Raw genomic sequence first — 27,268 nt, 5'->3', positions numbered from 1 at the left:
ATAGATTGGTCCTGATTAGGTATTGTTGACCCCAATTCACTCAACAGACTAAATCAGTGATTAGGTTGCAAGCCCTGTTGAACCCCCTTCCTATTTACTGATTGGGTTTCAGGGCTCTGAATTCTGATTCCTAATTCCTTTCCCACAAGACAGGTCTATTAATTGGGCCCCGAGGCTGTTTACAATGCAATAATTAGGGAGTATCACGTGATGATTTGCGCGCTCACGCGATTGCCTCATCACGCGTCCTATTTAGTAGTGATTGGCACGTGGGCATGAAGCATCATTCTGTCTTTCTCCTTCTCGGGTACGTGTCTCCAGAGTTGTGTTTGTTGGTGTGTTCAGGTGTTTATCGAGCTAGTTTAAAACCTCCTCTAACTCATTACTCATTAGAGAAGTTGTTCAACTTTCCCGCCTACCTTATCGCAGATCAATTATACCGTTATAGTCGGTACCACCTGCTGGAGGAGCCGCACTACCAGCTTCAGTACCACTCTTATCCTGCTTCTACTGCCGTTAATCTTCCAAGGACATTGTTTTGCTAGATATTAACTTTAACTCCATGAGCGTTAACAGTATTACGGTATGCTGTAGGGTTTCATTTGACACGCGTCCACTTACTTGTCTAGCTTCATGGCAGCTCTTTTTAACAGGGATACTATTGGGATATATATCTACCGACTGTGTTTGATGTCTTTGTCCCGCTGGGATATTATCACCCTTGTCTGAGCTCCGTTGTGTCCGTGGCAGGTGTGCAGTTGGTCGTCGGTCGTGGTACTTGACTTCGTGATGATAAAATATCCGTGTGGTATTCGCGGTTATCTCAGCGAATAGTTTGTTATCAAATGTTTATTTTAGCGGTCTTGCCCTTGTATTTTGTGCTAGGTGTTAGAGGTGTTGAGTATTTGATGTTCTATTTTGTTAAAATCTTGTCCTTTCTTTACTATGATATTTGCAGCTGCAAAAATTAGTAATAACGTTATACTTTTTGATTGAACACAGAACACTCTATTATTCATATGGTCTCGTTTAGTCGAACACCAAGAAATTATTTTCGAATCTGACCAGATTATTTGTTCCGATTTCTAACGACAATTTGTTATTTTAGTTTCAACACAACAAAATGTCGACCGAATACGATATCACGATGTCAACCAAGAATGAACCAACAACTCCAACCCCTTACTCTCTTCAACAGCCTAGCCGAGTAAGTAAAATCAGTCTTTATTTTCGAATCTATTTAAAATACGCCAATATATTCTTAACTTTAACTCTTTTCTTAAACAATATTATTGTTCTATCAGTATGCAGATTTGCATTATAAAAGTTTGTGACATTTTATTTTTACGATCGCTGGACATTTGCGGTACATATAATTACAGCATTGGCATTCATTCAGCACACACCGAATAAAACCACCTGTAATCGTAAAGCTGTTGAAAACGAGCAGTTCATTTGAGGAGCTGTTGACAGGATTGTAGGTTTTGGGAGGTTTTATTCCACAGAAAATTCAAATTATATCCCAGTCATGTAAAACAGCCTAGTTTCCAATGACTCCCTATTTACGTCTCCTCTAAGACCGGCCGTAAATTGAAGCTTCTCCCCTCGCTGCGAGCAGGAATTTTCCCACGACACATAATCTAATGAAGCCATATTGTCTCCTTATCGCGCACCCTCTGCGCCCACCGTAATATGTTCATTGGAAACATGCTATGTATGTGATGACTGCAGTGTAATAATGTGTCATCTTATGAAGCTGTCCCTATTACCTGTTATAACTAGTTTTAATAGTAATAGTGTGTGATGACTATCTGAGCAAGTTAAGACGTGTTAGAGCTCCTATAGCCTCGTTATCTAGCATGCCGTATCTTGCCCAGGCTCCCAAGCTCGGAACCTAATGTTATTCCTCCTCACCAAATCTTATTACTGGAGTTATTTTTACGAGTACCTGTGTTATCTACAATGAGGAGCAGGCTCACTCTCTCATTGGCACCCAGGCTCCTGCTGGCCCTCTTATTGGTTCTCTCGATACCTTCCCATTAGGTCACTGGTCCATGAGTTGTCGCCCTTATTTAATGAGAAAATCGAGCCATGGGAAAAGTTTTTTATCGTGTGAAAGCATGCAGCAGGGGGTTGTGTGTGGTTTAGGAGGATTCAATCTTGCCAGCATGGTCTCATGTGCTCTGGAAATGTGATTTGTCCAGGCCTGTCCTCTGCAAATGTTATACTGTGACTAATTTTAATTATCTCCAAGACTTTGACATGAAATAATGCGATTTGGACTAGGGTGTTCACCCGTCAAATTGAAATATCAGCCCCAAATTCCATCACAAGACTTGTTCACCCGTCAAATTGAAATATTAGCCTCAAATTCCATCCCAACCGTCTCCTAGGATCAAAGTCTCTACTCTCTACAAACACACTCACTTCAATAACCGTACAATATGTCAAATTAAAGCTGGCTCCTCTCCAAATCCACAATTTGCCACAATTGTAACCCACTACCTTTACAGGCTGGCAAGATCCCGAAGCCTATAATGGAGAAGAGAAGACGAGCTCGTATTAACAAGTGTTTGGAGGAGCTAAAGGTTCTGGTGCCAGATCTTACTGAGTCCGGAACCAGAGTGGACAAGGCTGATGTTCTGGAGATGACTGTAGAGCACCTTACCAGGATGAAAAACAAGAGACGAAACCTCACCTCCAACCTCTCACCGCACGGTAAGAAAATTCTCCAAATTCCATCGTTCATATTCCATCTTTACTTTCTTCTTGATCCGATATTTTCATTGATCAATGGTAATTGTATTCTGCTAGATAAAATTTCGTAAGGTGTAAATGCTCTCATCTCCACAATGGAGACACCTGGATTTAAGGGGTGTAGACTGGCTGTTAAGTAATAGTAGACAAGAAAATAGCAATGATCGAATAAAGGAAAACACGCAGTGATACGCAGAAAATTAGAACAGTTTAAACTGATACTCTCCCGTGGGAAATATAGATTTGCTGAAATCATCCCCAGCTATCAAATTTAGTGAGGTAATTATAAAATCTATCGGAACCAATAGCGAGCCTTCATGCCTGTTTGAATAATGATCGGATCAAGCCTTGCTTTGCAGTTTTAGTACCTGAAATTAGGTTTCCATGGCATCCAAAACATTCGTCTTTTAAGGATGAAATGGCACATTCTTCCCCGTGATTGTTTTGATAATCAGAGTGATTGGATCTCTATTATTAGGTGTTTTAACAGTACAGTATCATTTTCTGCGGAGATTATTTCAGAACAATTTGTCACCCCCAGAATTTCCAGCTCCTCACGTCAAATTTAATACAATAATGGAGATCCTGCTTGGTACCTTGGATATTTCAAATTAGTTCTAAATACCCCATAATCACTTGATAATGGACTTTATTGTTGAATATAGCGTCCCCGATCAAACCGTACATGTTAAAAGCAGTGGAAAGGGTAGTTAGTGAAATGGTATTTAATTATTGACTCCACGTAAGTAAACAATCAGCCGGAGAAGTCGAGAAGAGCGCCATTTTATTCACCAGTAATAGTAAGAGGACCTCTCTTCAAAGCAAGGTTGCTTGCCATTATCCAAACTCTCGGCTCGTCACCACCAACTGTGCAGAGTGGATGGAAATAGTTGTCCCACGTAGGCTTAAAACCCTCCAATCAGAAGCACTGAATCCCACCTATCAACCAATCACAGCGCTCATTTTAAACTCTTCAACTTGGAATTTGTTCCCCAGTACCGCACAATGGAGTGGTGCTAACCGTCACACGATGACATGCAACGTTAGTGTTACCAATCCATAGCTCCCAGCCGCCCACCCCTGCTCCAACCTCCTCAGTCAGACTCACCGGCTACTGGAGAGGTCGGCTTGGGAAACTACGTTCCGCTTCGCTAATCATTCCCTGTCATGTGACATGACGTCGTGTCTTCTTTTAGGTTCAACCCTGAACAGGGGTGAAAACATCTGTGTTGTAGTTGGTGGTGGCAGGATCGCTCCGATTATTTCCTAAATTTTGAACAGTAATTTTTATGGCGTGATTTTTCTGTGAGAAGCTGGTGTTCGCTAACTCAATGTTCTGAATAGCTTAATTCGTCGCTCACTTACAATAATAGCTTTAAATTTTACGTAACCATGACAATTGTATCACGGGAGTGATAATGTAAAATTCTCAGAGCTACTTTGTAAAATGTACTGATCACAAGAATTTCCTGTGGAATCTCTCTTTTAACATATAACAATTGATCAGACCGTAAAGTTGTAGTAAAGTGCTAAAATCGTAATCCATTAAGTGATGTCTGAACAATAAACTAACAGTAAACAATAACAGTAAACAAACATTAATCAGTACTTACACTAAACAGTAACAGTAATCAGTTGCAATAAACTAACAGTAAACAGTAACAATCAACTAACCCATCTTTATTTCAGTGAGCCCGTATATAGACCCACACGTGCAATTCAAGCAAGGATACCAGCAGTGCATGAACGAAGTCACTAAACTCCTTCTTTCCTCTCAAGTGGACGAGAATGTGACCCACAAACTTGTGGAACATCTTACAACCCGCACACCCAGCCCCGCACTCTCTTCTTCACCTGCAGGTTTGTTGCGGAGCGGTTATTTAGTCTTAGTGTAGTCTAGGATGAACAGGAGTTCTGTTTTTTTCTTCATAAAGTTACATTTCTTAAAGAACTATCAACTTATCTAACTATTTCAAGTTCTCTAACCAAAGTCTCTTTCAGTTCTATCAAACCGAATGTCCCCTGTTGCCAGGAGCCCACCCCTAGTGACGTCATCACATCACATGACCAGACCTAGCTCTGTTCCTCTTATCGTCCCTGAACCCGTCAGATCCTCCCACCTCCCTCACTTCGCCTTGTAAGTATACATTTTAGTTTGATGTTTATATTTGTACATTTGCGTTTTATTATGATATTTTCCTAAAAACACTCAACATCAAACTAACAGAAAATATTTTTTCAGCACACCAGCTCAGTACGCGCAACCTGTTCCCACGTACCCTTCTCCACCCAGCTCCCCAGTGGAGAGACACCACCTTTCTGAGCGACATCACCTTTCTGAGAGACAACACCTCTCTGCCCCCAACTCTCCTCCTAAACTAGCAGACAAGACCCACCTCCTGACGGAGATGATCAACAGAACTAACCTCCTCTCCGCGCTCCCCTCTATCGCGCGACGACCCCAACCCACCGCACTGGGGGACAGCATGAAGGTCTGGAGACCTTGGTGAGCACAAACTTCTGATCCTGTTGCGGGAAATTTGAGATATTGAGGCTAGATAGGCAGCTTGATGAAGAGATGCTGGGAATCGTGAGGAAGGTATCCGTACTGAACTCGGAGACGAGGACTGAACAAATTGATGAGATTTTGTTGGAAAGGGGATAAATATAAAGACTGAAACTTTGGCTGATAACGCCCATGTGATGTGTAAATTATTACTATAACTATTATTAATCATATAAAGAGTTAAGATGGAATGAATATTTTGTAATTGATGTTTTGTGTCTTTAAAATCGGACGATACTGTTTTCACGGGAACTGAACTAAACTGGTGATGATCGAAGCTATTTGAATTTCTGGCAGTGTGATTTTAAGGATGCATAGATAATTTGTGGTTTTACACAACTGATTTAAATTGTTTATTGTTGATTAACGGCTGTAGTTTTATACAAGCCTGATTCTTCTTATTACAAAACCCTGATGTTATCGTATTACTTCTTCATCGCCCCGATAATAATTCTAAAGATAAACTTAAAGCTTTACCAAGTATCTCCGAGGTTTGAATGATCCTCCGGCTTCTACCTTACATCAGTCTAATGAGTTTTCCTTGCACCCCACGGCCCACCTGCAGCATCAGATAAGCAGATAATCAAGCTACTAGATCGCTAGGACACCATCTTAAAGATCAGGTTTCCGGGTTGTATCCCCAGTAAAAGTTAGACGGATAATATCTGGAGACAGCACCACGCCCTAGTCTATTTTGGTAAAATGTAAAGTCTCCCAACCTCTCAAGTCTGGAGTCTAGACCCAAAACACCGCACAGACTGGATGTAATGTTATCTCTATTAGTCGCGACAAAAGTAGGGTGGTTACTGGTTAGAAATTGTTAGTATTGAAGTGCGATTAAGTTGTTAAATACACAGATATCTGATAATGAGGCACGACCTGGTCCGTCTATAGCTGTCACATGGCTTCTGAAATCGTACAAGTGAAGCTGGAACCCGAACATGAAGTCCAGGCCAGTTCGCACATTAGTCTTGGTTTGTAGAGGTATTGTCTGGTAAACGACAAAAATGAACTCGTCTGACCTGTGCACTGTGGTTAATTGTTGGGATTTGCAGACCCGACACACTTTCCTCTGCAGTTCTTTGACATCTGTAACCGGCATTCCTAATCCATCAGAGATCGAATAATAAATATAGGCTCGTGGGAAAGAAAGCGATTGCGAACAAACATTGGTTTTTTACGATTTGCGTGCCTTGCTCCCAGAAATTGGTGATAAATGTTATGACCAATGACGAGACCTATATCAATATGCCCATTAGCTTTAACTTTAAGTCCGGAGCTAGCTATGAATATGATAATAAAGATGATTTAATGGGTTTCCTTACTCTTAGTGACCTTACTACAAGCCAACAGATCATCGAAGGGGCCTGGGAATTTATTTTAATAAATCACGCACAAATGTTTAAACTTAAGTTCCTCCTCCTTCCTTCCTTCCACTCCTTCTCCTTCTCCTTCTCCTTCTCCTTCTCCTTCTCCTTCTCCTTCTCCTTCTCCTTCTCCTTCTCCTTCTCCTTCTCCTTCTCCTTCTCCTTCTCCTTCTCCTTCTCCTTCTCCTTCTCCTTCTCCTTCTCCTTCTCCTTCTCCTTCTCCTTCTCCTTCTCCTTCTCCTTCTCCTTCTCCTTCTCCTTCTCCTTCTCCTTCTCCTTCTCCTTCTCCTTCTCCTTCTCCTTCTCCTTCTCCTCCACCTATTTTTCTCTTCTCCCTCCTCCTCCACTTCTTCCTACCATGTGACGTATCCAAATTCTGACTGAGCTTTACTTCCACTTCCAAAATAATAACAATCATTTTGATAACTGCTACTTTAATCAGCACGCTTTGTAAACATTAAGTGCATGCTCAATTGGAACAGTTCCAACTGTATTACATCCTTGTTTGCTTGGACACGTGGTAGTAAACAGCCTATCAGGCCAGCGATCTCCACAACAAGCCACCAATCAGGAGGGAGCAGTGCTTGTTGGTTCTCTGGGAATATCCTCTCCGACAGCGCTGACAGCCTGGTCATTGGTCACACTCGCATAGCTCGGATGCTTAGCTCTCGTGGGAACATTCCGGCGTTAAGCAAACATTCCAACATCTAGCTCTTCACTGCAAGCAAGGCATCGTGTAATCTGACTCACAGACCTAGTGAGTTGCAACTCGTGTGAGACCTGCCTTAGCAAAGCTTGATTCTCCCACGGGATTCAGCGCCAGATTGATAAATCAACATCAGGTGTTACATGATGATTACTGTCTACATTCTATATAATCTACGTTACTTCCATATTTGGTATTTAAAGCTCAAACTTTAAACTTTCCCAGAGAAACTAAAAACAAAATGCAGTTTAAATAAAATCGGGAATGACATTCTGAAACGGGCTGGTCATATCACCGAAGGCTTCCTTTAACACTTTGGTATGAGGATAGCTTTATCCCTGATGTTTCTTTAATAGAATGTCTGCCGTTTACATTAAACTAGGAAAGGAATTTTATCATTGTTGATTGTGGAGTTATCGCGGGTGGATGATCTTATCGATCACTATCGAGTTGACTACATTAAGAAAGTGTAAAAGATATGTTCGGTATTCGCATTTCATCTCAACCGAATTCTGACACAACCGAAGTCAGAAATTTGACCCATCCACCCCTGTATAATAAGTGCCTAATTTTGTTTCTCAACATTATAACTTATTTTTTTAATAATTCCTAACGGTAGGCTGTAAAATGTCACTGCATGAAAATTACAATATCCATCCATTTTAAAGACATTCTGGAGCGATTTCGATGTTTTGTGTTTTACCACCAAATTGCTTGAAATATTCCATCCGGTCGGTACCATTAAACCCATTTTAGCTACGTAAACAATTTTAACTTACTTGATGGTATTCATTGCTCGATCACACCACGGCATTTCACCCAACATCCAATCAGAACACTTAGTTCGACACACGAGCCAATAGAAACGCTGAGTTAGTCACGTGATGATGTTATAAAAGGTTCACCCTCTAAAGAGCTCTGAGTCAGGTTGTGAGGACGCTTTGTCGGTCTGTACCCATCTTTATTAACTCTTTCGAGCTAAACATGACCATTCGAAAAATTAATTGGTTCTACTTTGGAGCGTATGCGGGCAGTTGGTTCAGTTTTCTCATGAGGATAAACTTGCTGTGAGCACTGAGCATGTAATGGGGATTGGGCAGGGCCGGCTACCCTGTCAAACTCAAAGCGTACTTTTAGAAAGATCCGCCAATTAAGTTTATTGGTATAAACTGATCGTGTTAAATTGCGAATCAAGTGAACAGTAGGGCCTACCACGCCTATAATTAGTTGATTTGATGTGCAGTGGAATTTGATAACGCTGAACGCTAAAACGGCTACTTTGATACAGTTTAGCATACCACAGGGCCACTCCCTTCAAACAATTTGAGGGTGACTAGTATGCATGGTCATTTGTTCCTTTATATGATCCACCGAGCAAATTAAGTAATTGAGTATTGATACCGTTGGCTATCATAGGTGTATCTGCTCGATCCATAATTCATAAACTCAACAAATTGAAGTATTTAATAGTTTCCAAAATTCTCGATATTATCTTACTTAAATTGAGATCAAACCACAAACGGTCGATATATGACACTGTCAAGGCTACAAAGTATAGCAGCGTTGACTAATGCTAAATAAAAACTGCTGTTATATAAAGATAGCTGTATAAACATAGTTAGGTTCTATTTCCTGATTCCCCTCAATACCAAACCTCAATAAATACCAAACCTCTAAACCTATAAACAGTAACACCATGTAGGTTTATAAAGGGGTTATCTCACGCCAAATACCACGATTCAATGACCAAGTTGTTGCACTTTTTACCGTTATACGTAGTGTTATTTCAACCAAAGACTCCTATTTCAATATCCCGGTTTCCAGGCCTCTCCCTCTAAAGAGATCTAATCTCTTCTAGTTACCCACCCAGGAACAGTAGCTAATAGTACGAGATATTGTTACAAGGTTTCAGACACTTTGACGCACTCTCCCTAAATTAAAGAGCTAATAGGACAGGCCCGGACCCACTAACGAGTAAACGAGGTAACGAGCCCCTTCATTAGTGTCCCCACTGTCACTGCTAGATATCTGGCACCAGCCAATCAGACCACGGTCTCACTGCTCCCCACCAATCAGACAGCTCTATTCTGGCCACGTGGTTACCGGTAAAACAAGGGGCACTGACACTGTGACACGGGGAGTACCGGCTGTGTTAAAGTTGACAAATAAAGTGCACTTTGAGGCCGCACTGTACCATCTTGAGAGAAGAGTTCAGCTCTATTGAGATATATAGTTATTAGTTATATATTAGGACGTAATGCAAAACTACCGGACCACGATGTATGGGGACTTGCCACCCCATGGCAACATTAAAATATATCGACTCTGTTACATCGTTTCCTGTTAATATAAAACTCCGTTACAAAATGAACTGTGATATATAGTAATTATAGTTACTGGTGAGAAGACAGAGTAAAGAGCTGGGAGAGTGAGAAGAGTGGGGACTACAGTTCCAGGAAGTCCAGGCATCCAGGATGTGCCCTAGGGAGGGAGAGAGAGAGAGAGAGAGAGAGAGTCCTTCAGCTTTAAGTCGTTAACACTGACGTTAATGACTGTGGATCAGACAAATACAACCACCTTAATATGGGACACGATGTTCCAAGAGCTGGCAGCCAGTGAGGGAACGTTTCTATCATTCTTGGCCAATCTGATGACATGGTTTCTATCACGCGACTACAGGTTATATTTGTTTGAACCTTATTGGAGGTACTTTACGCGAGACAGACACACGACTGATTACGACATTCCAAGTATTCCGTCGTATAGTCCCACTGTTGTCATGACAACTGTTCCTCAGTCTCCTAGGTATCGAGTTTAATGCGTGACTAATTGTAGTCGAGCACGCTTATTTAACAACTCATCTCAATCCATTTGTGGTGCTAATAATAATAAGCTTATATAATTTAGACCCTGCAAAGTTTAGCATTCATGTACTTTCTGGGGGTTTAAGTAGTTCCCGGATCAACCATTGCATCTAATTTGTTTGTCCTGACTCCTGATAATATGAACTCACTGGTGGATGATCAATGAAACAGGCTATCGACGGTAATTTTAAAGGATCGCGTGAAGCCCAACAAGTTATGTTTTTAAATGTAACTTGAATGCAAATCATCCTATCTCAGGTTGTGGATTGGAAATATTTTAAATTAATGAGCAGATACATTTTTGCCATGCTAGAATTTCGTTAAAAATAAATGGTGCTAAACACACGAATACTTTGCTTCATTATACTTCAAAGTGGTTTCAAAGACGAGCCAAGTTCGCCACGTTATTAATATTATTAGAAATTTGCTCCTCAAGTGTTACATCTAATTAGCTGTGAAATCCAAAACGTATCTAGACCATGTCCATGTTTTAATTTCATTACAAATTTATTTTAAAATAGACTTTAAATATTTTAAAAGATATATTAATTAAATACGGGTGGATTAGTCAGATCAATCATGCAACTTATTTATCGTGATTTCTATTAGACAGTCGCAGGTAGATAAACGATCATCAATACTTTAATCTTAGTTTAGCCAATCAGAAATACAGCACGGTCTAAAATGATCATTTAATTTGGCAGCAGCTAGCATGTAGCACATAGCAGGACCTTTTATTATGACAGCTTTACGCTTACAGGACACAGGTATGGAACGTCTAGACATCGTTCTACTTTGATTAATCAAATTGAAAAATAGGCTTTTCACTTTCAGTTTAAAACTTTCATTTATTCTGTCAATTTAGATCAATTCAAGCTCAAAGATGAATATCAATAACCAATTTCGTTATACCCACGGAAATGTGATTGGTGGGATCAAATAACGCAGCTGAATGAAGTACAGCTTGAGTGTTGAATAACAATAAATTTAAACTTACAAGAATAAAGCTAGTAAAGAAATTTGGACTGAAAAAATCAAGACACGATTGAGGTACTCGTTACGTAGCTAAATTTTCGGAGAGAGTTTCGACTTTTGAATAATGGAAAATCACCAAAATATACTACCGGTTGTACAAATGCAAATAAAAGCTTTTCTGGTATTATAACATAGGTATTCAAATAATAATATAAACTTTCCTGTACCAACATTTTTACGTTTAAACCGAATTTTGGGGGCTCTTACCACTTTGACTTACTTATTCGCTCACCCAAAAATTATCACGTGACTTTTGTTTTTATGGTTTTGCAGCCGAACAAAACGGTTTTACATAATATAAACCCTAATCCCTTAATCGTAACCCTAAAAGTAATCATAACCCCGAAGCTATCCATAACCCTTACCACAACCCTAACCCTAACCTGAGCACTAAACAATCGAATTCATGTTTAGCTAGCCTGTCGCATGACTGATGACAAAAACAGTTTTTTTGCCCATAACTCTCCAGGGAAGCATTTTACCCTACCACCTACGTCACCGGGGGTGATTTGGAATCAGCGTAAACTCTAAAAATACACCGATCAGGAATATTTTTATAGCCTCACTCTCAGGGCCTTTTCACAAGAAGTTTTAAAAAATTTGAACGAGCGATTAAGTGGGAGCGAATTTTGGGTGGCACAAGACACAATTAACAATTAAACTTAAAGTACTGGAACCTGAATTGTTTGAAAAATGGAAAATCACCAATTAATGGGTCAACTCCGAAATTTGACAGTTTTGACAAAATGTTTTTCATCTCCATGATGCATGGGTAACGAATTAGTCAATAAACTATGGATAGCATGTGGCACAAATACAGTTTAGTTACTGGAAGTAAGATTCCCGGTGCACCGTATTTGTTTTTATTCATTAATTGCAATTTGTCAATACTGAAAGCTGATTGGTTCTTCGGAAAAACTTCATTCGTGAGTCTTGACCACAGACCAGGAGAATAGGAAGTATTTGGCGATACCATGCAATAGTACGATTATAGAACGATTTTTTTAAATAGATATCAGACAGCAAATATAGTAATCACAGTAATAGAATTAAACGGTCCTCCCTAATAATAATTATAAACGTTAATTTCCGAGTAAGTGATACGGTGATGGGGTTCCTCTTCCAATTAGACAGTAGTAGAGCTTTCTGAAGAAACTCGCAAGTGAGCCAGAAAGGATGTTAACTTGTTTTATTCCTGTTTTGAGCCTTATCATTATTTACCTGGCACACCAGTCCCACTCCCAGTGCGCGGCGCTCTTTTCAAGCTTCCTGCACGGCGCTCTTTTCAAGCTATACTGTAAACTCGAGAGGAGCGAGCAATAGACTAGCAGGCTAGGTAACCCTGAAGATATCCATAACTCAAACCACACAGACAACTCTAACCCTAATAGTTATATAACCGGCCGGGCCCTAAACAATCGAATTTGTGTTAGCCTGTCACGTGACCAAAATAGTTTTTACCCATGATATTGATAACTCTCTATGCAGGAAAGCATTTTAAACCTACGTCATGAACATCAATCAAAACTACTTTCATACCCTCGGGGCATTTTCACAAGAATAATTTAAAATTTGAGTGAGCGATTTAAGATTTAACACATCACACTTGCTACACGTTGTATACCTCTTCGCGCGCGCTCAAAAGGGCCGGTTACAGCGTGTGTCAACATCACACATGCGCTTCTATAGTCCTACTTCCATAATCCCACCTTTGACCTTTTTGCGCGCGAAAAGGGGTTAGTGTTACAACGTGTGTCGTGTACCAATGAAGTTGACTGAGCTTTTACTTTTAGTGAACGGAAAACTAGCGTCCGGCTTGTCATACGTTGTATGACCCGCCGCGCACGAGTGCGCGGCTCCCCCTGTATCGTCGAAACTCTACACTATAGTGAAGCGACAGTGGGGGTCACCACGACAGTGGGGGTCACCACGTGATACAACGTCCGCCACAATGAAAAAATGGGCGCAATTCTTTTTGTATAATTGTCTAGATTTTTGTAAAATATTGTACTTGTATGTACAATGTAAAATGTAGGTATTTCACGCTATTGATAATTTAGTTATAATTATATTATTACAAATCATTTTAACATCGTAAATTGCAGCTATGTAACATGTAAGTTATTGTAACGTCCTGTTTATGTAATGACAAAGGCGTGTTGCTGAATGCTGAAACGTCGACAACTGTTTGTATTGAAACACTGAGTGAAGACTTTTACTTCGTCCCCAACTATCAAACTATAATTCATAATTGCCTTTTTCTGTAAATTAGAATTTTTCAAAATTTGTTGTGATGAAGCTGAGCAAATTTAATATTTTACGATTTTGACATTTGAGTCACTTCTTCAAATATCGTATGTTGTGTTGTTATTTTTGATTTTGTTATTAAATTAATATTGTTATGCTATTATGTAATTTGACCAAAACCCATAATCATGGGTAGAGTGGAGCGCTGCCAGTGTCTCTCTTTCCCAAACAAAAGGCAATGATATCAATTTGAATGACCGTTATCAAATGCAAAATGATACCGAGAATGAAATCGGTCGCTCGCTTTTCCCATTCATTTACAATTGAAATAGATTACATGTTATAAATCGAAACTTATTACAATTCGTAAGCCATGAATGAGTGGGAAAAGCGAGCGACCGATTTCATTCTCGGTATCATTTTGCATTTGATAACGGTCATTCAAATTGATATCATTGCCTTTTGTTTGGGAAAGAGAGACACTGGCAGCGCTCCACTCTACCCATGATTATGGGTTTTGGTCAAATATCATCTGTTTTTGATTATAATGTCAGGGTACTTTACAAAGCCGAAATGTAAACTCATAACTTCATTAATATTAATAAGGAGGTGATTTCAACAATTTCGAAATTTTTCCTTTAAAAACATTTCCTTGTGTTTAGGTAAGCATATCGGTCGATCACTGACTGAATATGCCACTTTATGCTCATTCAAGTTGGCATTAAATTCATATATAATGACATTAAACTGTCGTGGCAAAGCAGAATTTGTTGGAAATCACGAATGAGCAAAATTCTCACCTTTCGCACGTGCAAACTTTGAGCAGACGTTGCGTGCGCATCCAATATTGAATCGCCGTAAATTTTTGCATGTAATTGTTTTATATATAGCTTGATAAGCATGCAAAGTTTCAAAGTATTTTAAGAAGAACTGTAATCACAACGGCACTCTAAAGTTGACAGAAAATGACGAAAACAGCAATTTTCAGTGATTTTAGCAATTTTCTATCAATTTGGGCGTGTCCCCACGTGTGCAAATTTTCGATTTTCAACTTTAAAACTAGCCTAATACACAATTTATACCTATAGGAAGCAGAACTGAGCTCCACAACCCAAGGCATGGCCCAACACCAGAGAATACTAAATCGCAAAATTGACGTTTTTATAAAATAATTCTTCAAAAAAGCACAAACTTCAATGACGAATATCTTTATGAAGGAGCAAGCTAGAAAAACTTTCCGGTAGATTTTCAGAATGCTTGAACAATTATCTAAGATGAAAATTTCCTCAGATTTTGAATAAAATTACTCCTTAATGGTTTAAAATTAATTTTAAAAGTTATTACTTTGTCAAAAATCAAGTTTTAAAAACGGTTAACTTGATGACGTCATCAAGGGGTGTTTATGACGTCATATAATTTTTTTATACAATGTAAACTAAAGTATAAACAATTATTTGCAAGACCTGTGGTCGGAAATGGCTGTATCTTTTATACTTTTGAATCTATGGACAATTAAATACAGGCTACAATTGACTGGCAAAGCGTCTATCCCTGAATATCACAATGCTGGCAAGCATAACCGTTGCCCTTATATTCACAACACTATGTACCCCCTATACTATTATATCCCCTTTATTGTTTTCCAGGCATTAAGACTCATCGAAAGTAGTTCAGCAGGTATATTTAAGTTCAAAACATTCTAATTCAATGTTAAAGATGACAGGAATAAGAAATAGTTTCGTGGAGGTTTTTAAGAAATTTGCGCAAAATACGCGCCAGCATGTTATACGAAATTAGGTAAAAAACCCAAAATCGCCATATTCAGGTGCCTTAAAAACCATGTTAAAATCAAGTTAGAGATCTGAAACTTTGCAGAGCGTCTAGACCTTGTCCAAATCGACTGTAAAAAAAAATTCATGTTGCAGGAGTATCGGGAAGTGGGTTTTCTGGAACCCCTGTTTTACAACAGATTGTCGTGAAGCTATATATATATGTATTTGACCAAAACCCATAATCATGGGTAGAGTGGACCGCTGCCAGTGTCTCTCTTTCCCAAACAAAAGGAAATGATATTAATTTGATTGACCGTTCTCAAATGCAAAATGATACCGAGAATGAAATCGGTCGCTCGCTTTTCCCATTCATTCACGGCTTACGAATTGTAATAAGTTTCGATTGATTACATCAATCAGATGCTGTAAAAATCTCTTTGGGTTGCGTTCGGGTCGATACCTAATATTTCGGGGTAAGGGTGGTAGTTATTAGTATTACTTATTGAATTAGCTGAAGTTTATTGAATCTTCATTGCCGAGTACAGCTGCCTTTGGGTAGTTTTTCTTAATCTATTACAATTGTAAATGAATGGGAAAAGCGAGCGACCGATTTCATTCTCGGTATCATTTTGCATTTGAGAACGGTCAATCAAATTAATATCATTTCCTTTTGTTTGGGAAAGAGAGACACTGGCAGCGGTCCACTCTACCCATGATTATGGGTTTTGGTCAAATATCATCTCTTTTTGATTATAATGTCAGGGTACTTTATAAAGTCGAAATATAAACTGATGTCTTCATTAATAAGGAGGAAGTTTTAACGATTTCGAAATCTATCCTTTAAAAACATTTCCTTGTGTTTAGGGAAGCATATCGGTCGATCACTGACTGAATATGCCACTTAATACTCATTCAAGTTGGCATTAAATTCATATATAATGACATTAAACTGTCGTGGCAAAGCAGAATTTGTTGGAAATCACGAATGAGCAAAATTCTCACCTTTCGCACGTGCAAACTTTGAGCAGACGTTGCGTGCGCATCCAATATTGAATCGCCGTAAATTTTTGCATGTAATTGTTTTATATATAGTTTGATAAGCATGCAAAGTTTCAAAGTATTTTAAGAAGAACTGTAATCACAACGGCACTCTAAAGTTGACAGAAAATGACGAAAACAGCAATTTTCAGTGATTTTAGCAATTTTCTATCAATTTGGGCGTGTCCCCACGTGTGCAAATTTTCGATTTTCAACTTTAAAACTAGCCTAATACACAATTTATACCTATAGGAAGCAGAACTGAGCTCCACAACCCAAGGCATGGCCCAACACCAGAGAATACTAAATCGCAAAATTGACGTTTTTATAAAATAATTCTTCAAAAAAGCACAAACTTCAATGACGAATATCTTTATGAAGGAGCAAGCTAGAAAAACTTTCCGGTAGATTTTCAGAATGCTTGAACAATTATCTAAGGTAAAAATTTCCTCAGATTTTGAATAAAATTACTCCTTAATGGTTTAAAATTAATTTTAAAAGTTATTACTTTGTCAAAAATCAAGTTTTAAAAACGGTTAACTTGATGACGTCATCAAGGGGTGTTTATGACGTCATATAATTTTTTTATACAATGTAAACTAAAGTATCAACAATTATTTGCAAGACCTGTGGTCGGAAATGGCTGTATCTTTTATACTTTTGAATCTATGGACAATTAAATACTGGCTACAATTGACTGGCAAAGCGTCTATCCCTGAATATATGTATATATGTATCACGACAATCTATCGTAAAACAGGGGTTCTAGAAAACCCACTTCCCGATGCTCCTGAAACCTGAAACTTTTTTTGCAGTCGATTTGGTCAACGTCTAGACGCCCTGAAAAATTTCAGATCTCTAACTCAATTTTAACATGGTTTTTAAGGCACCTGAATATGGCGATTTTGGGTTTTTTACCGAATTTCGTATGACAGTGCTGGCGAGTATTTTTACTATTTTATGCAAATTTCTTAAAAATCTCAACATAACTATTTTTATTCCTGTCATCTTTGACATCAAATTAGAATGTTTTGAACTAAAAATAAATCTGCTGAACGACTTCCGATGAGTCTTAATGCCTGAAAAACTCCTGCCGGAGGCGGCGGCCTTCGGCCGCCGCCTCCGGCCGGAGTGCACGCTTCGCGTGCACGAAAGAGGCTTCCGACGAGTACCAAAGGGGTTATAATAGTAAAGGGGGTATAATAGTAAAGGGGGTACAATAGTAAAGGGGGTACATAGTATACCCCCAATAAAGACACCGCTCGTGCTTGCCAGCACTGTGATAGACGCTTTTGCAGTAAATTGTAGCCTACATTTAAGTGTCCGTAGATTCAAAAGTATAAAAGATACAGTCATTTCGAACCACAGGTTTTAAAGATAATTGTTTATACTTTAGTTTACATTATATCGAAAAATAATTTATCGTCATCATCATCACTTGATGACGTCATCAATTTAAGTGTTTTTAAAACTTGTTTTTTGACAAAATAACAACTTTTCAAATCGATTTTAAAGCATTAAGGAGTAATTTTATTCAAAATCTGAGGACATTTTCATCTTAGATAATTGTTCAAGCATTCTGAAAATCTACCGGAAAGTTTTCCTACCTTGCTCCTTCATAAAGATATTCGCTATTGAAGTTTGTGCTTTTTTGAAGAATAATTTTATAAAAACACAAAAGTTGTGAATTAGTATTCTCTGGTGTTGGGCCATCCCTTGGGTTGTGGAGCTCAATTTTGCTTCCTAAAGGTCTAAATTGTGTTATAGGCTAGTTTTAAAGTTGAAAATCGAAAAGTTGCACACGTGGGGACACGCCCAAATTCATTTAAAATAGCTAAAATCACTAAAAATTGTTATTTTCACGATTTTTACCAACTTTGGAGTCCCGTTGTGATCCAAGTTCTTTTTGAAATCTTCTGAAACTTTTCATGCTTATCAAACTATATATTAAATAACACTTTGCAAAAATTTATGGTGATTCAATATTTTATGCGCACGCAACGTCCGCTCAAAGTTTGCACGTGCGAAAGGTGAGAATTTTGCTCATTCGTGATTTCGAATATATTCTGCTTTCCCACGATATTAAAATGGCATTATATATGAATTTAATGCCAACTTGAATGAGTAAAAAGTGCTATATTCAGTCTGTTATTGACAGATATGCCTACCTAAACACAAGGAAACGTTTTCAAAGGTAAAATTTCGAAATCGTTGAAATTACCTCCTTATTAAGTTTCGACTGTGTAAATTATCCTGACATTATAATCAAAAAGAGATGATATTTGACCAAAACCCATAATCATGGGTAGAGTGAACCGCTGCCAGTGTCTCTCTTTTCCAAACAAAAGAAAATGATATTAATTTGAGGAACCGTCCGCAAATGCAAATTGATACCGAGAATGAAATCGGTCGTTCGCTTTTCCCATTCATTACGGCTTACGTATTGTAATAAAGCTTATTGAATGGGAAAAGCGAGCGACCGATTTCATTCTCGGTATCAATTTGCATTTGCGGACGGTTCCTCAAATTAATATCATTTTCTTTTGTTTGGAAAAGAGAGACACTGGCAGCGGTTCACTCTACCCATGATTATGGGTTTTGGTCAAATATATATATATATGTATATTTGACCAAAACCCATAATCATGGGTAGAGTGAACCGCTGCCAGTGTCTCTCTTTTCCAAACAAAAGAAAATGATATTAATTTGAGGAACCGTCCGCAAATGCAAATTGATACCGAGAATGAAATCGGTCGCTCGCTTTCCCCATTCAATAAGCTTTATTACAATACGTAAGCCGTGAATGAATGGGAAAAGCGAGCGACCGATTTCATTCTCGGTATCAATTTGCATTTGCGGACGGTTCCTCAAATTAATATCATTTTCTTTTGTTTGGAAAAGAGAGACACTGGCAGCGGTTCACTCTACCCATGATTATGGGTTTTGGTCAAATATCATCTCTTTTTGATTATAATGTCAGGATAATTTACACAGTCGAAACTTAATAAGGAGGTAATTTCAACGATTTCGAAATTTTACCTTTGAAAACGTTTCCTTGTGTTTAGGTAGGCATATCTGTCAATAACAGACTGAATATAGCACTTTTTACTCATTCAAGTTGGCATTAAATTCATATATAATGCCATTTTAATATCGTGGGAAAGCAGAATATATTCGAAATCACGAATGAGCAAAATTCTCACCTTTCGCACGTGCAAACTTTGAGCGGACGTTGCGTGCGCATAAAATATTGAATCACCATAAATTTTTGCATAGTGTTATTTAATATATAGTTTGATAAGCATGAAAAGTTTCAGAAGATTTCAAAAAGAACTTGGATCACAACGGGACTCCAAAGTTGGTAAAAATCGTGAAAATAACAATTTTTAGTGATTTTAGCTATTTTAAATGAATTTGGGCGTGTCCCCACGTGTGCAACTTTTCGATTTTCAACTTTAAAACTAGCCTATAACACAATTTAGACCTTTAGGAAGCAAAATTGAGCTCCACAACCCAAGGGATGGCCCAACACCAGAGAATACTAATTCACAACTTTTGTGTTTTTATAAAATTATTCTTCAAAAAAGCACAAACTTCAATAGCGAATATCTTTATGAAGGAGCAAGGTAGGAAAACTTTCCGGTAGATTTTCAGAATGCTTGAACAATTATCTAAGATGAAAATGTCCTCAGATTTTGAATAAAATTACTCCTTAATGCTTTAAAATCGATTTGAAAAGTTGTTATTTTGTCAAAAATCAAGTTTTAAAAACACTTAAATTGATGACGTCATCAAGTGATGATGATGACGATAAATTATTTTTCGATATAATGTAAACTAAAGTATAAACAATTATCTTTAAAACCTGTGGTTCGAAATGACTGTATCTTTTATACTTTTGAATCTACGGACACTTAAATGTAGGCTACAATTTACTGCAAAAGCGTCTATACTATATAATATATATATAGCTTCACGACAATCTGTTGTAAAACAGGGGTTCCAGAAAACCCACTTCCCGATACTCCTGCAACATGAAATTTTTTTTACAGTCGATTTGGACAAGGTCTAGACGCTCTGCAAAGTTTCAGATCTCTAACTCAATTTTAACATGGTTTTTAAGGCACCTGAATATGGCGATTTTGGGTTTTTTACCTAATTTCGTATAACATGCTGGCGCGTATTTTGCGCAAATTTCTTAAAAACCTCCACATAACTATTTCTTATTCCTGTCATCTTTAACATTGAATTAGAATGTTTTGAACTTAAATATACCTGCTGAACTACTTTCGATGAGTCTTAATGCCTGGAAAACAATAAAGGGGATATAATAGTATAGGGGGTACATAGTGTTGTGAATATAAGGGCAACGGTTATGCTTGCCAGCATTGTGATATGTATCACGACAATCTATCGTAAAACAGGGGTTCTAGAAAACCCACTTCCCGATGCTCCTGAAACCTGAAACTTTTTTTGCAGTCGATTTGGTCAACGTCTAGACGCCCCGAAAAATTTCAGATCTCTAACTCAATTTTAACATGGTTTTTAGGGCACCTGAATATGGCGATTTTGGGTTTTTTACCGAATTTCGTATAACAGTGCTGGCGAGTATTTTTACTATTTTATGCAAATTTCTTAAAAATCTCAACATAACTATTTTTATTCCTGTCATCTTTGACATCAAATTAGAATGTTTTGAACTAAAAATAAATCTGCTGAACGACTTCCGATGAGTCTTAATGCCTGAAAAACTCCTGCCGGAGGCGGCGGCCTTCGGCCGCCGCCTCCGGCCGGAGTGCACGCTTCGCGTGCACGAAAGAGGCTTCCGACGAGTACCAAAGGGGTTATAATAGTAAAGGGGGTACAATAGTAAAGGGGGTACACAGTATACCCCCAATAAAGACACCGCTCGTGCTTGCCAGCACTGTGATATTTTGCTGATATTTGTTTTGTGATATTTGTGCGAAAGTAAATACTTATAGTTATTGTCTATTAGTATTGTTGATTGTAGGTTTATAAATATAACTTAAAGTTAACCTACCAAAACGCGCGCCGAGTTGGACTCGTTGCGTCGACGGTCTTCAGTCTTGGAACAAATATTTTACAAGTATCACCCGTTAAATTGTTTATTGTCATACCTCAGTTATACCCAGGCACTGGCAGTGGAAACTGTAAAATAGTGGAAACGGCTACATAAACATTAGATGATTCATTCGTAAAAATTGCGTGGGTTGTAGCTGTAAGTGTACTGTGTACGCTCACTTATGGGTTTACACATCGTATAGTCGCTGTCTGTATTCGTGTTTCGTTTGTAGTTTACTGCCATGTTGCAATATTTCTCGTCCACTATTGATATTTCCTTTTGAAATTGTGCTGTGGTCATAATTTTTGTTTTTAAAAACCCCAAAATTGGGTAGAGTGGACTGTCACCAGAGTTTCCCTTTTCCAAACAAAAGGAAATGATCAATTTGAATTCAAAATGACCGTTATACTTACCAGTTACCGTACCCAAACACAAAATGATACCGAGAATGAAATCGGTCGCTTGCTATTTCCAATCATAATCAATAATATTCATTCACAATTTAATTGATGATAGGAGGCAGTACAGTACTCGGCACTATGATGCGTTATAATTTTGCGTTTGGTTACTGTTAATGTTATGTCACAGAATTATGTGACGTTAATTTTAATGTGACGATAATTTTAAATTGATAATTTTCATATAATTGGGGGGGGGGGGGGGGGGGGGGCAAAGGTTAGTTTATATATGTTGGGTCTTCTACCACCGCCGACCGCCGTGTTTCATATTTGAGACCTGTAATAAACGGAATTAACTTGCAAATGGTATACTTTAAGTGTAACTGTAAGTGTAACTACCCATTCGAACATTCCGTCGCCAAACTTTGACAATTCCATTTTTGGGGGCAACACCCCCAATCAACACGGAATATAATTATATAACATATTGCAATAGTATGATTGTTGTATACTTGGTTATGACGGATATTTTTTGATGCGATAAAATCTGACTACCGGCTTTCTAGTCTCTGTCTATATTATGATTCGAAAGATTCTCTTTGTTTGTACGACCGCCCACGTGCAAATTATATGAGAAATAGGAATTTGCATAGTATTGGTAACCATGGTAACGAGGGTTGTTAAACGAACGTGCACGTGCAATGATTGTTGGAACGTCATTTTGATCGTTGTGTTGACAGTTGAGTGCGAGATACCTTTTATTTTTAATCGGCTGTATCTTCGGAATTAACTTCGGTTGTGACAGATATTTTTTGATTCGATAAAACTAATATTATATAATATCTTCCTCCCTGTGATCACGGGCTTTCTAATACTGTGATAAAATAACGCCATTATTCTATCGTCAATTTATTTTATCTTCCGAGTTTCCGACGTTAATTATTTAAAAATACTAAAGCATAAATCAAAATTCTAAAAATGCTTTAAATTTAATTACTGCATATCCTTTTTTGCACCTACAAACTACATTTGCGAGCTGAAACTGGCTTCAAGTTCAACGGAGTGTATTTTTTTGCTTTTTTTATGCCGTTACCGGGGAGATTTCGTCAAGTTCCAATAATGATACGGATACATCACGACAATTTGTCTTAAAACAAGTGTTTCAGAAAACCCACTTTCCAATACTCATGAAACTTGAATTTTTTGCATTCGATTTGGTCAACGTCTAGCTGGCCTTCAAAATTCCAAATCTCTAACTGTTAATTGTATCATGGTTTTTAGGCACCTGAATATGGCGATTTTGGGGGTTTTACCAAATTTCGTAAATTGCAGTGCTGACGCGTATTTTTTGCAAACTTCGTAAAAATCTCCATATGACTATAATTTATTTTTGTCATCTTTAACATAGAATTAGAAAATTTTGAACTAAAAATAAACCTGCTGAATGACGTCTGTTGAGTATAAATGAAGAAAAAAATTAAAGGGGGTATGAAGGCTGACGGTTGCATTTTCATAGTAGAGGCTCTTACGGGCATTGTCTGCTCGATACGTTAGGGAACCCAGATACACCTAACTAGACGTATTTTTGACCGTAGAATCGATTGAAAGTGGTTTCAAGATGATTGGACTGATTGTTCTGGGGTAAAATCGCAAAAAACCGATTTTTGGGCCAAAAAACCATGTTTTTTGATATTTTGAGCAAGTTAATTTTGTTGGCATGTCGGCAAAACTTGCATAAAGATAGCTAAAAGACAGCCGCACAAGATTGTATAAAAATAAAACAAATCCCTCTATTTGTTCTGAGGTAAAAATCCAAAAAAGTGGTAAAAATTTTGACTTTTTTGCTTTAAGTTTGAATAATTTTTTGCAGTTGTATTAAATCAACCCAAAAATAGTCACATCGTGTTTGCCTAAATTTTTCCTTTCCGAGAAGTACCCACTTCATATACTTAATCGAAGTTTGAATATTGTCACTCCGCAAGCGTTTTTGCCAAATTTTCGACGCGCACTACGCGCAAAAGCATTTACAATTTAGTTGTTATCAATTGGCACCCGTGCGTTCATCATAAATTTCAAACAGCTATAACTCAGCGAGATTATGTCCGTTCTAGCTCATATTTTCACACTAAATAGAAAATAATGTGATCTTATTGCTGACAAAATATGGATATAATTACTTTATTTGCCTTAGAGTAATAGACTGTCAAAGTTTAAAACGCGCATTGGTATAGCACGTGACTAATAAGGCCAAATTTATACTTCTTAACATATTATCGATCCTTAGACATCATACTATTGTGTCCAATTAGCGGTTAGGTCTCTAAACTCGTAGCAGAAAACACGTCTTTTTGCCCGTAAGAGCCTCTACTATCATAAAGACTTAGCATTTTTATCATCATCTTTTACAATTTCAGCAAACTTGATTCGCTCCCACTAAATTGCTCGCCCGAATAAAAAATCTCGAGAAAAAAGTCGAAATGGTCCTGAGGGTATTTGGTGCTGGTTCCGAATCAATTTATGAGCTACTTTATTACTATCAGCGCACCACACCGAATTGTGTTTTTACCCAAAAACTGAATGCCCATATTTGGTATACAGTTTTAAAGGAGAGCTGGAGGCTGAGCACTTTCCTTTAGTGTACTTACTTGTTCTTGAAAAGATCTCCTCCTTGAAAAGCTTCTGGTATTACTTCATGTTTTATCATATACGATCTGCCAATCAGTAGCATTTGAAAAAACAGAACTTTTGCTTGAACTTGTAGTCTTACTGTCCTAGTGTTTGTCGTAACTGTCTTAGTGTACTACTACTACTACTATGTTTTAATGTTACGCTCCATGTGGTGTCAAATACCATGGTATTCCCTTATGTCTTGTTTTGGTTCTTTTAGTCAAATAGTTAAGCTATGAGGGAATTATAGATTCTTCTTTCTTTTCAGCATCTCTTATCTAGTAGTAGAAGCGAAAGTGTACCCCTTGTCAGCAAGTTTACAAATAATTAACATGTAAATTATATTTAACATGTAAATTATAATTAAAATGCAAATTATAATTAACATGTTAATTATAATTAAAATGCAAATTATAATTAACATCTAAATTATAATAAAGTCAATTATGGCTGGAATTAACCTGCCACATTAGCTGCTGCATTACCTGCACTAACTACAGCTGATAGCCAGGACTGGGTAATGTTTCCTCCTGAGAGCAGCCAGTAAGTCAGAAGAAGAAGAACACAAGTGGACTGTGATATACAGCATCTATACAGTGTATACAAGGCGGGTATATAGTATTAGTAAGCGTTGTCCGGTTTGTTAGCTAGCTCTGATCTCACAAATTTGATGTTTAGTTATCGATTGAAAATCCTGGTGATATTGGTTTCATTGGGGTCCCTCATAGCTCTTCATAGTTATTAAGGGGGCATACCCCAAATTTGTCCAGACCAAATGACCTCATAGGCAGTTCAGTGACCTTCTAGCGCACCGTTTCCACACCAAAAAATTATTTTGAGAATACCTATTTTTGTAATCGAGCATTGCCTGGTTAAGAGTGCAATTTTCGGAAAAAATTATTTTGTGGTTGAGACGCTATAAGTTAATCATTTCTTGCGGTATCGGGTTGAAATTTTGCTCGCCGTTTATTCACATCTATGTCAAGGTGTGTGTAAAATCTTGATATCGTATCTAAAACAGCTGGTGTTTTATGAATTTTTAAAGTCAAAAAGCTAAAATTGTCCTTTTCAGGCTTATTTTAACAAAAAGTCAGTCAGGGAAGATCGGATTATTTGATGCTTGACATCAAATTGTTCTCTGAATTCTGGCGCAGTTTTTGATGCCCTCAAAAATGTTTTCACTCATTCACCTTCTGATCTATTGGACCTCAAAGCCAACAACAAATTTAGGCACATTTTTCGTTTTTAATATTTACTGATTTTTCTAAAATTTTGATAGGAATGTGCTAGTGACTTTTTGAAGGGTGCAAAATAACCGCAACTAGCACATTTATATATGAGTTATGAACAACAAAACACCCTAAAATGCTTCCCTTTGAAGTTATGGGAGAAAATGTGATTTTTTATCTGCAACGGTGCGCTAGAAGGTCACTGAACTGCCTATGAGGTCATTTGGTCTGGACGGCACAAACCACTGTTTTGGGGTATGCCCCCTTAAGGGTACTTACTATCTAATATACTGTAAAACGATTGGTTCATCATCCGTCAGTGGTCACAATATGTTCGTCGCATGCTCGTCACATTTTCGTCACATGCTCGTCACTCTCACGTTAGATATTATGTCTTTGGCGTTAAGGAATCGTTAGCTGCCCTGTTGTTTGATTTTTTAAATCGAAATCTTTTAAATCAATCAATTACATACAAATTACACAATGGAATAAACTACAAAATATACCTTGAGAGAAAGTGTGGATTTGCAAGCTAGTTTACTATGCAAGATACTTAAAATGTATGTAATCAAATGACTTGTGGGTCACCAAAACACAGATATCGTGTGCATATGCAACGCCTGTACAAGCATGGGCCCATTTCCACTGTCCAGCCCTAATTTGGTGGAGAAGTTTGTCTGGCGCTATCTTAATTTGGCCAAATTAGGACCGATAAGGTAGCCACTTTGATTGTGATCCCCAGTCAAGGAATTAACTAATTAACGTTTAGGATATAACAGCTATTATGGTAGTTGGTGATTTAAGAAAATATATCATTTGTACGTTATACTATGTACATGCGATCAATAATTTAATTGAATTTATTGGCTGTTATTAGTCGTTTTGAACGAGCTGTGAAATTAGGTTTGTCCATGATCATATTTAAACGATATTATCTTACCAGACTCAACCACTTTAATCATGTGCCCCCCAACCATGTGAACACCCACCCACCCCTGTCAACTACTTCTTCGACTAACTTGCTTTAATTCTGTTTCTTCATCTAGTTAAACAACTATTATAGCAGGTGTATTAGTGACAGGGGGATAATCTAATTCCTCCTCTACCTGACAACTGATACCTGTAACTTAGTGTCAATATTACTCTCCCCGGGTTAAGTTCCAGTTTGGTAATGTAGATGTGAAGTAGGTCCCACGTGACACACCAGGTGTCAGATAACTTGATCTCCGAACGAGTCATGCAGTGCACTGGAAGACCGAAAATGTACAAAAATAGCAGTTCCAACGTCCAATGTTGGCTGTCTGGTGGCTTCTTGTGACTTTATGCGACGTAATGTATTTTTATTAAACCTGAGACCACATTATGTCGCTTTGGAACGTATTTTAATTTTTTTTCTCGATAAATCCACAAAAAATCCTTTTACTGACAAGGTAAGATGAGACAAATGTCCAATTTATATAATCATCATTGTTAAATGTCAACATACATGGTTATACGTATTGTTCACATAATCAGAATAATTATGCTACATATTTCACT

At 37.8% G+C, this 27,268-nt stretch overlaps 2 protein-coding genes across 2 annotated transcripts in view; one reads left to right on the top strand and one right to left on the bottom strand.

Annotated features, from left to right (window-relative positions):
- Nucleotides 1–27,268, bottom strand: part of LOC134823020 (max-interacting protein 1-like) — a 96,636-nt gene that overhangs the window by 60,568 nt on the left and 8,800 nt on the right. The window lies entirely within an intron of this gene.
- On the top strand, nt 1,068–5,738 carry LOC134823023 (transcription factor HES-2-like). The gene is made up of 5 exons (XM_063834335.1): nt 1,068–1,207; nt 2,514–2,718; nt 4,447–4,617; nt 4,759–4,894; nt 5,000–5,738. The coding sequence occupies exons 1-5, from the start codon at nt 1,124–1,126 to the stop codon at nt 5,265–5,267; spliced, it is 864 nt and encodes a 287-aa protein (XP_063690405.1). The 5' UTR covers nt 1,068–1,123; the 3' UTR covers nt 5,268–5,738.

Source organism: Bolinopsis microptera, chromosome 11 (genome assembly GCF_026151205.1).
Source record: "Bolinopsis microptera isolate Bmic1 chromosome 11, MBARI_Bmic_1.0, whole genome shotgun sequence".
NCBI lineage: Eukaryota > Metazoa > Ctenophora > Tentaculata > Lobata > Bolinopsidae > Bolinopsis > Bolinopsis microptera.
This window is presented reverse-complemented; position numbering and strand designations above follow the sequence as displayed.